Raw genomic sequence first — 17248 nt, 5'->3', positions numbered from 1 at the left:
TTAAACTCCAAGAACAGCTCAACAATATATAATAGCAGGCCCTGCTCAACAATGACCCTATAGCACCCTCAGCTCAACAATGACCCTATAGCACCCTCAGCTCAACAATGACCCTATAGCACCCCCAGCTCAACAATGACCCTATAGCACCCCCCGTTCAACAATGACCCTATAGCACCCCCCGTTCAACAATGACCCTATAGCACCCCCAGCTCAACAATGACCCTATAGCACCCTCAGCTCAACAATGACCCTATAGCACCCCCCCGTTCAACAATGACCCTATAGCAGGCCCAGCTCAACAATGACCCTATAGCACCCCCCGTTCAACAATGACCCTATAGCACCCCCAGCTCAACAATGACCCTATAGCACCCCCCATTCAACAATGACCCTATAGCAGGCCCAGCTCAACAATGACCCTATAGCAGGCCCAGCTCAACAATGACCCTATAGCAGGACCAGCTCAACAATGACCCTATAGCAGGACCAGCTCAACAATGACCCTATAGCAGGCCCAGCTCAACAATGACCCTATAGCAGGCCAAGCTCAACAATGACCCTATAGCACCCCCAGCTCAACAATGACCCTATAGCACCCCCAGCTCAACAATGACCCTATAGCAGGACCAGCTCAACAATGACCCTATAGCACCCTCAGCTAATGACCCTATAGCACCCCCAGCTCAACAATGACCCTATAGCACCCCCAGCTCAACAATGACCCTATAGCAGGACCAGCTCAACAATGACCCTATAGCAGGCCCAGCTCAACAATGACCCTATAGCACCCCCAGCTCAACAATGACCCTATAGCACCCCCAGCTCAACAATGACCCTATAGCACCCCCAGCTCAACAATGACCCTATAGCACCCCCAGCTCAACAATGACCCTATAGCAGGACCAGCTCAACAATGACCCTATAGCAGGACCAGCTCAACAATGACCCTATAGCAGGACCAGCTCAACAATGACCCTATAGCAGGCCCAGCTCAACAATGACCCTATAGCAGGCCAAGCTCAACAATGACCCTATAGCACCCCCAGCTCAACAATGACCCTATAGCACCCCCAGCTCAACAATGACCCTATAGCACCCCCAGCTCAACAATGACCCTATAGCACCCCCAGCTCAACAATGACCCTATAGCACCCTCAGCTCAACAATGACCCTATAGCAGGACCAGCTCAACAATGACCCTATAGCACCCCCAGCTCAACAATGACCCTATAGCAGGCCCAGCTCAACAATGACCCTATAGCAGGACCAGCTCAACAATGACCCTATAGCAGGACCAGCTCAACAATGACCCTATAGCACCCCCAGCTCAACAATGACCCTATAGCAGGACCAGCTCAACAATGACCCTATAGCAGGCCCAGCTCAACAATGACCCTATAGCACCCCCAGCTCAACAATGACCCTATAGCACCCCCAGCTCAACAATGACCCTATAGCACCCCCAGCTCAACAATGACCCTATAGCACCCCCAGCTCAACAATGACCCTATAGCAGGACCAGCTCAACAATGACCCTATAGCAGGACCAGCTCAACAATGACCCTATAGCAGGACCAGCTCAACAATGACCCTATAGCACCCCCAGCTCAAAAATGACCCTATAGCACACCCAGCTCAAAAATGACCCTATAGCAGGACCAGCTCAACAATGACCCTATAGCAGGCCAAGCTCAACAATGACCCTATAGCAGGCCCAGCTCAACAATGACCCTATAGCAGGACCAGCTCAACAATGACCCTATAGCAGGCCCAGCTCAACAATGACCCTATAGCAGGACCAGCTCAACAATGACCCTATAGCAGGACCAGCTCAACAATGACCCTATAGCAGGACCAGCTCAACAATGACCCTATAGCACCCCCCGTTCAACAATGACCCTATAGCAGGCCAAGCTCAACAATGACCCTATAGCAGGACCAGCTCAACAATGACCCTATAGCAGGACCAGCTCAACAATGACCCTATAGCACCCTCAGCTAATGACCCTATAGCAGGACCAGCTCAACAATGACCCTATAGCACCCCCAGCTCAACAATGACCCTATAGCACCCTCAGCTAATGACCCTATAGCACCCCCAGCTCAACAATGACCCTATAGCACCCCCAGCTCAACAATGACCCTATAGCACCCCCAGCTCAACAATGACCCTATAGCACCCCCAGCTCAACAATGACCCTATAGCACCCCCCGTTCAACAATGACCCTATAGCAGGACCAGCTCAACAATGACCCTATAGCACCCCCGTTCAACAATGACCCTATAGCAGGACCAGCTCAACAATGACCCTATAGCAGGACCAGCTCAACAATGACCCTATAGCAGGACCAGCTCAACAATGACCCTATAGCAGGACCAGCTCAACAATGACCCTATAGCAGGCCCAGCTCAACAATGACCCTATAGCAGGCCCAGCTCAACAATGACCCTATAGCACCCCCCGTTCAACAATGACCCTATAGCAGGACCAGCTCAACAATGACCCTATAGCACCCCCCGTTCAACAATGACCCTATAGCAGGCCCAGCTCAACAATGACCCTATAGCACCCCCAGCTCTCCTGGTCAATGACTATCCTTCACAACTATGGATGAAACAGTTACCGGTTTCACAGTAAACCACAGTAAAAAATCTCAAAGGTTAGTATTACCCTTATAAAATTAATTATCATTAAAACAGTGTTTGATAACTGTCAAAGTGGATTTTGTGGTTTTGCGAGTATGGTGGAAAGCATAAAGAGTATAAATATAAATATATATATATATATATAGAGAGAGAGAGAGAGAGAGAGAGAGAGAGAGAGAGAGAGAGAGAGAGAGAATGCAGTAATACGACTGACCGTGAATATGACTGAGATATACAGTGATATATAAAGAGTGAATATGACTGAGATATACAGTGATATATAAAGAGTGAGAAGACTAATGTGACTGACAAGAGTTTTTACTTTGGACTTTTTACAGTCCAAAAACGTTATAAACATTATATAAACAAAACAACAAGAAATACTGCAGCCACTAGCACCACTCAAAGTCCTGCTCAAACTACTTTCAACTCCCCTCCCACTCCTGGGCCTCTCTCAGCCCAGCAGACACTCAAATGAAATCATCCATAATAATGAGAAGGTTCGATAGTTAGATCTGATGTCTTTGTTTTGAGAGAGGGTGAAGAGAAAGAAAGGAAATGTGGGTTCAGTAGTGGTTATTTCTGCTGTTTTTCAAGAATAACTAGCATTAGCAAGCTAGTTTACCACAGAACTAGAAGAAGCTATTGTAGCTAGCTAACTAATATGTTTAATTCAGAAAAACAGCAACTGCCTTTCATTATATGCCCCTGGCTTTCTATAACTGTTCTATAACGTGACCTTCTTCATGTCAACTGCTTTCATATCAGAGGAGGAGGACGGGAGGGGGAGGGAGGAAGAGAGAGGGTGGGTTATGTGTTGTATCAAGCATGCAAAGCACAATCCCTCTGGCTGCTGTTAGTTCTCTGTTATGTTGGACTAAATGGAAATCGTTGTGGGCATGATTTGAGCTTCACGCATGCGAGTTCTTCACATGCACAAACAAATCAAGAGCCCCATCCCATAATACTTGTGTCCCCCCACTTCTCAAACTAAAGTTGGGCCCTCGCAGAGTGATGCACCAATACGACTGACAGAGATAAACAGGGGGGATTGTGGGAGGCAGGTGGAGGAATCAGACCAGGATGACTGCACCCTCAGCAGGAGTTGAGGAGGACAGCAGAGCGAGGCAGAAAGATTCAGGTTAACATGTGACTACATGAGATCCTGAGAGGAAAGATGGCAGGAGGAGGTGGGGATGGAGAGGATGAGAAAGAGGATGAGGGAAAGGATGAGGACAAGGATGACAGAACACAGATGCAGGAAGGGAGAGAGAGAGGGAGAGAGAGAGAGAGGGAGTGACAGAGAGAGAAGGAGATAGAGAGGGAGAGGAAAGACAGAGATAAGGAGAGATGGAGAGAGAGGGAGAGAGGAGACAGATAGAAGGAGAGAGGGAGAGAGAGAGGAGAGACAGAGAGATAAGGAGAGAGAAAGGGAAATAGAGGGAGAGAGAGTGAGAGAGAGGGAAAGAGAGAGATGGAGAAGGAGAGAGGGAGATGGAGAGAGGGAGAGAGAGAGGGAGAGAGGAGAGACAGAGATAAGGAGAAAGAGAGGGAGATAGAGAGGGAGAGGGAGATGAGAGGGAGAGAGAGAGAGAGAGAGAGAGAATGAGACAGACAGACAGAAATGGACAGAGCAGTAGAGATGTTGTAGAATAATCTACAGGGTAGGGAATTCTCAATGTTGACTGAGGAGGTGGAGGAGGTGTTATATTAATAATCTGGATTAGAGATGACCTCTGAGGGGATTATGACTTTGCCTCCAATATCCCCACACCTGTTAAGACAGTATCAACACAGGACATGAACCGACCATCATGACAAGACTGAGCAGCTTCTGACAGTGAGGGAGGGGTGTGTGTGTGTGTGTGTAGACATGCCAGGGGGTGTGGGGGTCAGTGTGAAGACCCTCCAGCCTCCTGCTGTGTCCGTGTATCAACTGGAGTCAGCACACTGCAGCTGAAGAGCCGGGGACCCTGCTGGTCCAGGGGGTTCTGGCGTGTGAGTGACAGCGGTTATGAGGAGCCATGAGATCACCTGGGTCTCTGCACCTCCTCCCTCTCCTTCTCTCCATCCTCAGAACCTCCTTTCTCTTCAGACCAGCTCTCTCAACTGCCTCGCTCTATTTCACACAGACCATTCACCAAGAGAGATATTCTATTCACACTTGTCTGCCATGAATAAGAGGTTTCATTCATGAAGGCAAATCAATTGATACCCATTAAATGACTCGTCAAATAAATCCTCTTTAGCTCACAGGACAAACCTTTGACAAGTTCCCACAGTTCGATCAGGTTGGGAGTAAAAATGTGAGGAGGAAATCTCAAAATTCTGGAGAAAAACAATTGTTGCTTCTTAAACAAGAGCTATGGATGTTATTTGGTATTGATCATATGTCATGAATTTATACCAAAGATGGTTGGTAGGACCCCTAGTACCCATTTCATACATTCAAGGAATTTTACTATGATCTTATCCTACAAGCTGCTGTCACAATATGTTAACTGGCCGCGCAAGGATAATGATATAATGTGTGTGGTGTGTGTGTGCGCGCGTGCATACCAGCGATACCACACTGTGAGAACGGCTGTGAAGATCCTCATACATTATGCAGCCTATATATAGCCTCCTGGTATTTGGATCACCACAGGTTTATGACTGCACCTCTTAACATAAATTTTTCTTTGCAGCAGGGCAAACACTCACAGAATGAACACACAGACCACAGAACAGACAGAACACAGAACAGACAGAACACACAGAACAGACAGCATTCAAATTTCTACCGCAGTCATCAGGCATACGGTTCAGCATAAACGCACTACCAACTCTGACACGTTGGTGGCGCTAAAGAGTTTGAGCTGTCAACACAGACTTGGTAACAGGGGTCACGGGACCTTCCCCAATGAGTGTGCCAAATTTGGTTTTGATACATCAAAACGTTGCTGAGATATGATCCCACTTCCTGTTTGGTGGCTTAGCCGCCAATTTCGATTTGCCGTGAGAGCCGAACGCTTTGGAAATTCAAAAATCCATCTGACAGCTTTTGTGAGAATTAGTCTGATGATCATCTGCTGGAACTGTTGCCTCCGCGACCCGACCCCGGATAAGCGGATGAAGATGGATGGATGGATGGATGGATCATCTGTGCTAATTAGGGATTCGAAGAAAATTGTGGCCTGCAAAATATTTTTGGACTTAAAAATAACGGATAATGGACATACAATCCAACATGACCGAAATTAGCTCATGAATTGTGTTGAACTCGAATTGATCAAAAGAATCTAATGGCACTTGAATTTTGAAAATCGGGCATACGGTTCAGCATGAATGCAACTCCACTGTGACACATTGGTGGTGCTAGTGTTCGACACGATACTTGGTGACACGGGTCATGGCACTGTACCCGATGAGTGTGCCTATTGTGTTTTTAATAGATATCCTTGTTATGCATTTGTAAACATCGATCTATAGATTGTGCCTTCTGTGTTCCACGCAGATTGGTGAAAATTCCTAGGAGATACATTTTATTTGTTTTTCACAAAATCCGAAATGGCGGAAAATCCAATATGTCATACTAATACTAATTACTAATTATGGTGAAGATTCGAAGAAAATTGTGGCCTGCGAAATATGTTTTGTCTTTTTCATGAAATCCAATATGGTGGACAATCCAACATGGCGGAAATTACTTCATGGATTGTGTTGAACTCAGCTTGAGCCAAGGAATCCAATGGTACTGTACCTCAATTTTAAAAATTGGGCTTACAGGTCAAAAGTTGCATGCACAAACGCACTTCCAGCTTTGACACATTGGTAGCATTAGAGTGTTTGAGTTGTTGACATGAGACTTGGTGAGGACAGTCATAGCACTGTCCAGAATGAGTGTGCAATTTTTCAGAACTTTTTACCATATGGTTTTATGGATGCAACTGCACCTGTCAACGGGTATTTTGGCCCACTCCTCGTGAGCAAACTGCTCCAGCCGTCTCAGGGTTGAAGGCCTTCTCTGCATGTTTCAGCTCCTTCCACAGATGTTCAATGGGATTTAGATGAGGGCTCATAGAAGGCCACTTCAGAATAGTCCAATGTTTTGCTCTTAGCCATTCTTGGGTGTTTTTAGCTGGGTTTTTTGTCATTATCATGTTTAAGGACCCATGACCTGCGACTGGGACCAAACTTTCTGACACTGGGCAGCACATTTCACTCCAGAATGCCTTGATAGTCTTGAGATGTCATTGTACCCTGAACAGATTCAAGACACCCTGTGCCAGATGCAGCAAAGTAGCCCCAGAACATAACTGAGCCTCCTCCATGTTTCACAGTAGGTACAGTGTTCTTTTCTTTGGATGCTTCATTTTTGCATCTGTGAACATAGAGCTGATGTGACTTGCCAAAAACCTCCAGTTTTGTCTCATCTGTCCAAAGGACATTCTCCCAGAAGCTTTGTGGCTGGTCAATATGCATTTTGGCAAATCCCAGACTCGCTTTTCTATGATTTTCTTTCAACAGTGGTGTCCTCCTCGGTCGTCTTCCATGAAGACCACTTTGGGGAGGGATGGCGCAATCTGACACTGATGTACCTTGACCTTGGAGTTCACCTCTAATCTCTTTGGAAGTTGTTCTGGGCTCTTTGGTTATCATTCGTATAATCCGTCTCTTCAATTTGTCATAAATTATTCTCTTGCGGCCACGTCCAGGGAGGTTGGCTGCTGTCCTGTGGACCTTAAACTTCTGAATAATATGTGCAACTGTAGTCACAGGAACATCAAGCTGCTTGGAGAACGGTCTTATAGCCTTTACCTTTAACATGCTTGTCTCTAATTTTCTTTCTAATCTCCTGAGACAACTTTTCATCCTTTTCAGACTGACTGATTACAAGCTTGAAGACACCTGTGATGCTAATTAGAGGACACACCTTAGTTTAACATGTCCTTATGGTCAAATTATTTTCACTCTTTTCTAGGGGTACCATCTTTAATGTCCAGGCCAGTTTCATTAGTTTGTTTTCTAAAATGATTCTGTTGAACCACAAATCAAAAACAACGGCTGATTTTCATTCGTTAATTTTGAGTTAATTATTATGTGCTAATACTTTTGTCAGTTTCAAGTTATTTCAGTGAACATTGTGGGTTTCTTTCTTTAAGATTGTTGGTCCCCCCTTTGTCCACCCTTCAACATGATTACTGTTTTTTTGCTTCCCTCTGGAATATGTAGGGGTGGGTCGTATACCCACCTCCATTGTTCTCTGTAAAGCGCATTGTGTTTCCTCTGGGTATGAAATGCGCTATACAAATAAAGCTTTGATTGATTGATTGATTGATTGATTGACAATGTCTGACCCCACAAATGCTCTTCTGGATGAATGGGAAAAAATTCACACAGACACTCCAAAATCTTGTAGAAAGCCTTCCCAGAAGAGTGGAAGCTGTTATAGCTGCAAAGGGGGGACCAACTCCATATTAATTCCTATGAATTGAGAATGGGATGTCATAAAAGTTCCTGTAGGTGTAATGTGTAGGTGGCCCAATACTTTTGTCCATAGAGTGTATATCTACAGGCTCAGAATCACACACTACAATATGGGCTGTCATATGACACAACCCAGAGCCTACGCATGTCACAACACACCAGTCCCGTTATTGTTCTGGGCAGGCCGGGCAGCGTGTTGAGTGAACAGTGGGGAGGTTAGCCCTGATGTCTCCCTGAGGCTGTGTGAAAGACCAGACCACACACAGGCAGGCTGGCATGTCAGAAAGGGTTAACACATGGTATAATTAGTCAACGCCTAACGGCCCATCTCCCGGGATAAGGACAACGCCTAACGGCCCATCTTTGGAACAGAAGCTGGAACAGAAGCAGGGAGGAGAGCGAAGGGGAGAGAGGAGTGAGACTGATGATCTGGTATTGTGGCATTTTTTGATGCCACGATTGTGAAGGACAGGAGGAAAATTTTTCCTCAGGTGCTGACAGACAGAAAGCAGATGACTGACAGAAAAGCAGCGGAGCGTTTGTGTGTTGAGGGAAGAACACTATAAACTATTAAAGACAGGAGGGAGACCAGAAAAAGAGCATCCACAACCCTAGCCTTGTGAGACCATCCTGATCTAGCAAGCTCACTTACAGTTTCACTCCGTAGATCAGTCTGGCCTTCCCCCCTATCTAAAATGATTTCAGTGGCGGGGAGTATTTATTGTACCTTGACAGACTGACTGCCAATCAGCATAACAAAACTTTTGCCAAATCCAGTCACAAGAACGGCAAAAACATCTGTTCCTCCGAGAAATTCCACTAGAGAATACTCTTGTTCTTCTTTAATTGTTAGAGTATATTTCTGCAATAACTGCCCTTACAGTATGGCTGTGTTTATTGTACTAACGTTAAGGTTACCGCTCATTGCATGTATTTAATTTTCACACATCAACTACAGGAACCAATCATGGGCTACGTTCTACTGGGAGGCAGAACCACAGTCAGAACAAAGTCCATGATCCGAAGTCCAGACTGATCTGCAGAGAGGAATTGAAAGTGAGCTTGTGAGATCAGGATGGCCCCTCCTTCATTCCCATGCTGAAAGACATGCTCGTACCAGACCATAAGACAACCTCGTACCAGACCCTAAACCAACATCGTACCAGACTCTGAGACAACCTCGTACCAGACAAGACAACCTTGTACCAGACGCAGAGACAACCTCGTACAAGACCAGACAACCTTGTACCAGACTCTGAGACAACCTCGTACAAGACCAGACAACCTTGTACCAGACTCTGAGACAACCTCGTACAAGACCAGACAACCTCGTACCAGACCAGACAACCTCGTACCAGACCAGGCAACCTCGTACCAGAGCCTGAGCTCAAACACCTGCCACATCCCCTCAGATGAAGTGTACATGGCGTGGGGCTCAGGGACTATGCTGAAACTTGCGTGTTTATGTGTGTGTGTGTGTGTGTGTGCGTGTGTTTGTAACCGTGCTCCTCAGCTGCCGGCAGTTTGCTAATCAGCACCAAGGCTTCAGAACGCCGGCTGAAACCAATCAACCCCCAATAAAAGTCGGACAGAGGAAGCAGTCGGCAGTCATTAGACTCGGCTAGAGCGGTTGAGGGTGGAACGTGCGAGTTGCTGTTAAGCTACATTTTACCGTTCAAAGCCTAATTGAAATCTCTTTTTGCCCTTCTGCAGGTCTGAGGCCAGACCAAACCCCGGATCCCACGCAGCCCGGTTGAGGGAAGACTGGAGGAGAAACCGAGTTAGCTTTGTTTTGCTGGTCTTTTTTCCCTTTGTTTTTTCCATTATAAATAAATGCGCAGTAGCACGGACTTGCTCTCCGGCTCAGATCTCCATTACTGTCCCCCCTGCCTCCTTGCCTGAGTGTTACAGTATGTGTGTGCGTGTGTGTGCATGCGTGCGTGTCCTCTAACCTTCAGCTGCTGGGCCACCTCGATGTGGTTGTCGTAGACCAGGACATTGGCCGCAAGGTTCTCCATATCCTGGGACAACGAGGAACGTCCCTCTAGGAGGTGAGGTTCCACAAACACGTTCAGTAGAGGGTGAGGACACTTGGTCCCGTCCCAAACCTGTGGACAGAGAAGCTGGAATGTTAAACGACGTGGTACAATATCACAATCAACTACACATTGGCATACCTAGTTCTTGATCTGGCCAACTGTTGTGAAGGGGTCTTTCTTAACCAGGGAAATAGTTCTTCTGTCATCCACCACAGTTGTTTTCCGTGGTCTTCCGGGTCTTTTGGTGTTGCTGAGCTCACCAGTGCGTTCTTTCTTTTTAAGAATGTACCAAACAGTTGATTTGGCCACACCTAATGTTTTTGCTGTCTCTATTTTGATCTTTCAGCCTAATGATGGCTTGCTTCACCGCAGTGACAGCTCTTTGGATTTCATATTGAGAGTTGACAGCAACAGATTCCAAATGCAAATATCACACTTAAAATTAACTCTATACCCTTTCACTGTTCCTTGTAAATGAAATAACGAGGGGATAACACACTTGGCCATAGAACTGTACTTTTGGTCCCTTAAAAAGGGGGGGCCACATATAAAATTGTTTGTAATTCCTACACCGTTCACCTGATTTGGATGTAAACACCATCATTTAAATCATTCAATTAAAGCTGTAAGTCTGCACTTAAAGCACATATTTCATTTTTCATTTCAAATCCATTGTGGTGGTGTACAGAGCCAAATGATAAACATTATATCAATGTCCAAATATTCATTTCATTTTCATTATCAAACCTTTAAACCTTGTAAAGCACTGAGGTTGCCCTCATTTACAGTGTTGACACAATTTCTCAGTTCACACAAATGCATAACGGCCCCGAGCCGACGCGGTTAGATGGAACACTTTCAGTTTCGTTGTAAACGTGAAATGAACGGGCTCTCCGATTGTGAATGATAAGTTATATATCTAGGCCTACAGTAGCCCATCTATCTCGGTAACTGACGTCGGGTTAAGATGTGGTGGCTGTTAAGTCAAATGCGCAAAATAACAGTATTGTAAATATATTTGTTAGTAAAGATGTGGTGAACGTGAGGGTTTTGCATTTTGTTTCTGTAACGCATTCAACTGGTAGGCTACTCGTAAACCCCGGAAGTAAATTTGAAGACGGGGCACCAGCTAATGTAGCCAATTCTGAGCGCAGTAGGCTATATGGCTTCAGCACGATACAAAGAAAAAATAAGCTTGATCGGAGCTGTGGATCCATAGAAAATTGACATAGTCGCCATGAGTAAAGATCACTCATTGCCAATTTGTTTGTTACATACAGCTGCAGCAGCTACCCCACCTCACATTTTCTCCAGGAAATGTACTTTCTAGTTAACATTAACATTTATGGACCTAACTGTATACATGATATGTGATTAATACAAAAATACCACTCAAATATTAGAATAATACACATATTAGTGGAAAAACAGACCCAATGTGCGTACCTTGAGCAGGGTGCAGGTGCTGTCCATGGCGGCCCTGGCGAGCAGCTGGCAGGTGAGGTTGAAGTAGGCCTCCTTGGGCTGCAGGGCCTCCAGTGCCGGGCTGGCCTCTGGGGAGAGCGGCAGCTGCTCGGCCGCCCAGCTCCGCAGCGCCTCCACGGACCACCGGTCCGCCTCGCTGAAGTGGGGGGACCGGCTGGAGGTCCGGGGGACCACGGCGCTGCCCACCGCCCCGTCAAATGTCATCACAGAGAAACCGAAGCTGGTCAGCAGGGTCATGGAGCCATTGAACAGCTGCGTCTGGGAGAGGACGAGAGAGAGGAGTGGGGGGGAGAGAGAGAGAGAGACCTCAAGACACACTGAGATTTCAGGCACTACAAACCCAAGAACTGAATTCCCAAAAGAGTCCCTTCTGTCAACTGGTCTTGAGACTTACTGACCACATAACACCCGATACTGTACAACCTCAACCTCAGACCAGCACTGCTTCACAACCACTAATCAGAGTCAACCAAATAATTAAATTAACAAAAGACGCCTATCTGGAACATTGGACGACTCAAACCAAAACACCAACAAACTTAATTTGATTTGATTTTTGATTTGATTTATTCACACACACACTCATAAAGAAATCATACATACACAAACATAGGTATTCTCATGTGTGAACCAGGTCTCCCAAGGAAGCTATTGAAAGCTTAGAGGGAGCCTGTAAAAGATCAATTCAAACATTGCAATACAGGGGGAGCCAATCAGTGCCAAGCAGTGGACAATGCAATGCATAAGTACATGTAAGATACATACATACATACTATCATACATACTATCATACACAGAAAGTAAGCTCTCTCAGACACTGTATGGATCTATCAGATTAAATAAACAAATTTAGTTTAAATTTGTATATTTTTTCAAATTTAGCACACATGCGCACACAGACTGGCTGTTCTCCGTCTGTAGGCTACACTCGCGGCTCACTTTCTCTATGCTACGATCGGCTTCCATCATATTCTAAGTCCTCTTCTATATCCTTAAAATCTGATAATTATTCAGCAATATTGCACACAATATTCCAGGCACCAACAAGCCGATCGTAGCGTAGAGAATGTGAGCCGTGAGTGTAGCCTACAGACGGAGAATAGCCAGTCTGCGCGCTGTGTGCATGCGTGCTGGAGCAAGTGATGAAGCTGTATTTCGTTTCTAAAGACGTTTCTAAAGATCATATTAGAGAGGCATGTGAAAAACCACAACAAGCTCTCGCTCTATGTAAGCACAACTAGCGATTCATAACTACAGACTGATGAAAACAACCGTTTCGCGCCAGAAAATAGATTTTTTAGAAGCTGCATCCTCAGTGCCCTGTCTGCCGCCATTACATGGATATACTTGGCTCGCGCTGGATTTTAAATTTATTCTACAGGCCTCCGAATTACACCAAAGTTATCTCGGTGAGTCAAACGTCTTATAATATGCCGTAAATAAGGCCCAGGTTGTCAAAAACGAACATTATCCTTTAAGTGTTCTATGTGACTTTTGAAATTTAAATAATCATCTATGAGGACCCCATGGAATTTTGTTGAGCCAACTCGAGTCAACTCCTTTTATTTTGAGTCATGTGGTCCATGTCAGATGCTTTATTATTGGGTTTAAATACAACAAAATTTGTTTTATTTATATTAAGAGATAATTTATTGCATTTAAACCAAACATCTGTTTTCTGTAATTCAACATTTAGTAGTTAGTAGTAGTCTTAGTAGCATTTAGTAGTAGTCTACTGTATTTGTATCTGAAAGAAACAAGTTGGTGTCGTCAGCAAAAATTACTTCATGGAGAATTTCAGATGACTTGACAAAATCATTAATATAAATGATAAAGAGTAATGGCCCTAAGATTGATCCTTGGGGGACCCCATATTTGATATCCATATTTTGTGAATTATGATAAATATTTACATATTGCTGCCTACCAAAACGGTAGCTTCTGAACTAGCTATTTGCTGTACCTCTAATGCCATAATGGTCCAACTTCCCCAGTAAGATATAATGGTCAACTGTGTCAAATGCCTTTGAAAGGTCTAGAAAAACTCCACAGTTTCCCTTATCCACGGCATCTTTGATTTTTTAAATTTTTCAATAAGATCCAAGATGGCCATAGATGTTGAGCTCTTTTTCCTGAAGCCATACTGGGAACTAGACAGAATATGCATTTTATCAAGATATTCACTGTTATGTGCAACTCTCTCCAGTATTTTGGAAAGTGTTGGTAGAACAGAGATTGGGCAGTAGTTACCAATATCATTTTTGTCTCCGGTTTTGTAGATTGGTATAATTCTGGCAATTTTTTTTATTTTTGCTACGACACCATGGAGTAGTGACAAATTAATGCAGTGCGCAAGTAGTTTTACAATATGTTTCACAATAGCTATCAAGATTTTACTGCATATTCCGTCAACCCCTGCTGTATAAGATTTCTTCATATTTTTTATTATTACATTAAGTTCTAACTCGTCAGTAGGCTTCATGAAAAGAGTGCACGAATGGGCCTGGGAGGTAATTCCTGTAGGAATCAGCCTGGGAGTGCTTGATTTTATCAGCAAGATCCTGGCCAATGGAGGCAAAGTATTTATTTAAGTTATGGGTAAGCTGGGGTAGGTCGCTGCTTGCGGAAGCAGGGAGCACCAAAGGCCTCTGCCCCTTGTTGAGGACTTGGTTTAGAACTGACCAGTCCGTTTGGAATCTCCCTGGGCTACACTTAGATGTTCAGTAAAAAACTTGCACTTGCTTTTCCTAATTAAGTGAGTGAGTTTGTTTCTATATGTAATGTATTTATTCTTGTTGTTTTTGCTGTTTTTTTGTGTTTTTTTAAGTAGAGCTTGTACAATTTATTTTTATGTTTGAGAAAGTTTAGTAACCCTTTGGTGAGCCAGGGGGTTTGGTCGTTATTTTTCCTTGTAGCATTCTTCTTTGGGATGGTTTTACGAATGGAATCTGATAATTCATGAACCAGGCAATTATATGCAGTATCGCGATACGTGACATTGAGAACATCAGTCCATGCTTTGCCTCCAGGCTTACACACCTCTGCTGCAGAGTTCTATTATTCAGTACTTTGCTTGTAAACTTGTTGTGAGAAGGTGCAGATTTACGAGCAAAATTTAAGAATAAAATAATAGGAAAATGGTCAGATATATCAGACATAACCACGCCAGACTCCAGTTTCATATTATGAATGTTTGTTACAATATTATCGAGAATGGACCTAGATGAATGTCTTACTCTGGTGTAGGTATTAATAGTCGGGGAAAAATAAGGAGTATAAAATATTATTAAAGTAATTTATAATTGTATCATTCTTGGAAAGGTCTATATTGAAATCTCTGAGCAATATACAGTTATTATTCTTCCTGTTCACAGTATGAAGGGATTCCTCTAGTTTACCCATGAATTCAGATGGACTTGAATTGGGTGGTCGATAAATAACTCCAACGGTAACATTTTTAGCTTCATCAATGTTTACGTTGACGAAAAGAGAGTCGGAGAGATCATCATCCACTACCAGGTTATCACAAACATTAGCCTGCAGTTTGGAGTTCACATACAGTAGGACCCCACTCATCTGAACTTCAGAGATCCAAACCTCCCGGTTTACCGGACAGGCTTAAAAAACTTTTTTTTAGCCTGCTATCTGGTTACTGGTGGGATTTTCATTACAGTACTGTATCCTACTGTGAATAGAAACAGAACTGTATGTAGACCTACATGTTGCCTGTAGGCTATAGCCTACTGTCACGTTTCATTTCTTTGTTAGTCTAATGTCGAGCATAAAACGCAAACGAGTCTGCTGCGCGAGAGCTGCATTCCTTGGAAGCTAGAAAGCGCGTCAGCAACCTGAAGCAGAGGAGCAACGAGTCATTTTTCGTTCCCAGTTAATGGACTTCAGGAACACAGACGTGTTGTGGGCATGTGGATTAGCCTACTAGAACTACTGTATTTGTTAAATAATAGCCTACAGCCTAGGCCACGTTAGCCTACATCGGTTGTTTTAGAGACTTTCTTTTAGGCTACAATAGCCTAAGACACGACAACTTGTCTGACATTTCATTAATTTTTTCTTGATTATCATTTGCTCTAATTGTTCTAATGTTGGGTTGTTTTTAGGCTATACCATTTTGTTCTGCGAATACAGTAGCCTATCGATGCAGCGTATGCCTCATTTGAGAATAAAGTACTGTATTTGATCAAAGCACGCACTCAAGTGGACATTTGTTTATAGACCAAAGTAAAGCACAAGCCTCTCGTAAAGGCTAGTTCTCAAAGGGACTTGCAGCCTGGTGCTCCTAGCCTCAGTGATTAACAAGGACAGTTATGTTCAGATTCAACCCCCTCATAGATCTATTAACGAAATATTAGGTACATGTATGTTACAATCTTTATTTATCCAAATCTCAAATTAAAATAATTTAAGCAGCAAAATACATTGACCTACACACAGGGAGGTGAAAGGATGACCAATAACGAATAACGAATAATGAGGAGGAGAGGGAGAGAAAGAGAGAGAGAGAGAGAAAGCGAGAGACATGCCTCCCCACTGAGTCACCCCCCCATCCCCCAAGTCAAAATTAAGAAGGGTCCCGGTATGGCATATGCGAAGCCAAAGAAAAAATGGGAAAGGACAAGTCCAAATCAGTGGGTATTGGATGGTTGACTCCTGCACATGTTCTTCCCTGAACAGTCCCGTATTGCCCAGAACAGGAAAGTCCCCTTAACCCACATTTAATGGAAATTAAAAATGAGTTTAAAAATAAAGAAGGAAAAAAAGAAAAATGATCTTGGGGGCATTGGAAGCCCTCTCCCCGTGGGTCTTCTGTCAAAAAAAAAGAAGAAAGTCATTCATCCCTTCTCATGGGGAAGAAAACAGAACTATTCTTACCTCCATAGTGAGTCGGTCAGGACTGGCCTACTCCAGCGACTCGAGAAAGGATTCCGCCTCTTTGGGATTTTCGAAAAACTTGATGCTGTTGCCATGTAGGACTCGAAGCCGGTAGGGATAAGCAAAACCTCAAAACATGCCCTTATCATAGAGCACCTTAATCACCGCAACAAATTCCTTTCGCTTTCAGCGAATCTCTGCGGACAGATCTTGGTGTATGGCGAGTCTCGCTTGCCCCTCGCGTATAGGTGATGCTTCCTTTGCCGACTGCAGTATCATTTCTTTATCTCTAAACCGTAGGAAACAAATTAACACTGGTTTTGGAGGCTTTCCTGGTTCTGGATTTGGCTGTATCGAGTGATGTACTCGCTCCAGCTCGAGTGGACTGTCCAGGGAGAGTTTCAGCCAGCTAGGTAGTTTCTGCTGAATATAGTGAAGAAGCGTTTGGCTACCTTCTGGCTTCTCTGGTAGTCCCATCAAGACCAGATTTTTCCTCCTCCCTCTATTTTCTAGATCATCAGTTTTAGCTTGCATATATTTTATTACCCCTTCAGCTTTCCCGATGGACACCTGCGCGGCGCTTAGAGAGTCCTCCAATTTGGATATCCTCTCTTCCACGTCCTCCACGCGTTGCTTCTGTTCCCCCAGATCTTCGTTTGTCGTTGAGAGCGTTTCTTCCATGGTCGATAATTGAGTAGTCACACTTTCAAGTCTC

The 17248-nt window shown here is 44.3% G+C and overlaps 1 protein-coding gene across 1 annotated transcript in view; it reads right to left on the bottom strand.

Moving 5' to 3' along the window:
* Nucleotides 1-17248, bottom strand: part of pot1 (protection of telomeres 1 homolog) — a gene marked incomplete at its 5' end in the record, with an annotated part of 97507 nt that overhangs the window by 22757 nt on the left and 57502 nt on the right. Inside the window, 2 exons of the mRNA XM_084452838.1 lie at nucleotides 10072-10227; nucleotides 11605-11901. Coding sequence (XP_084308964.1) covers nucleotides 10072-10227; nucleotides 11605-11901 — 453 coding nt within the window. The remainder of the gene's footprint in view (nucleotides 1-10071; nucleotides 10228-11604; nucleotides 11902-17248) is intronic.

Source organism: Borostomias antarcticus (assembly GCF_949987555.1).
Source record: "Borostomias antarcticus genome assembly, chromosome: 18".
Classification (NCBI taxonomy): domain Eukaryota; kingdom Metazoa; phylum Chordata; class Actinopteri; order Stomiiformes; family Stomiidae; genus Borostomias; species Borostomias antarcticus.
Note: the sequence above shows the minus strand (reverse complement) of the source record. Positions and strands in the feature narration are given on the sequence as shown.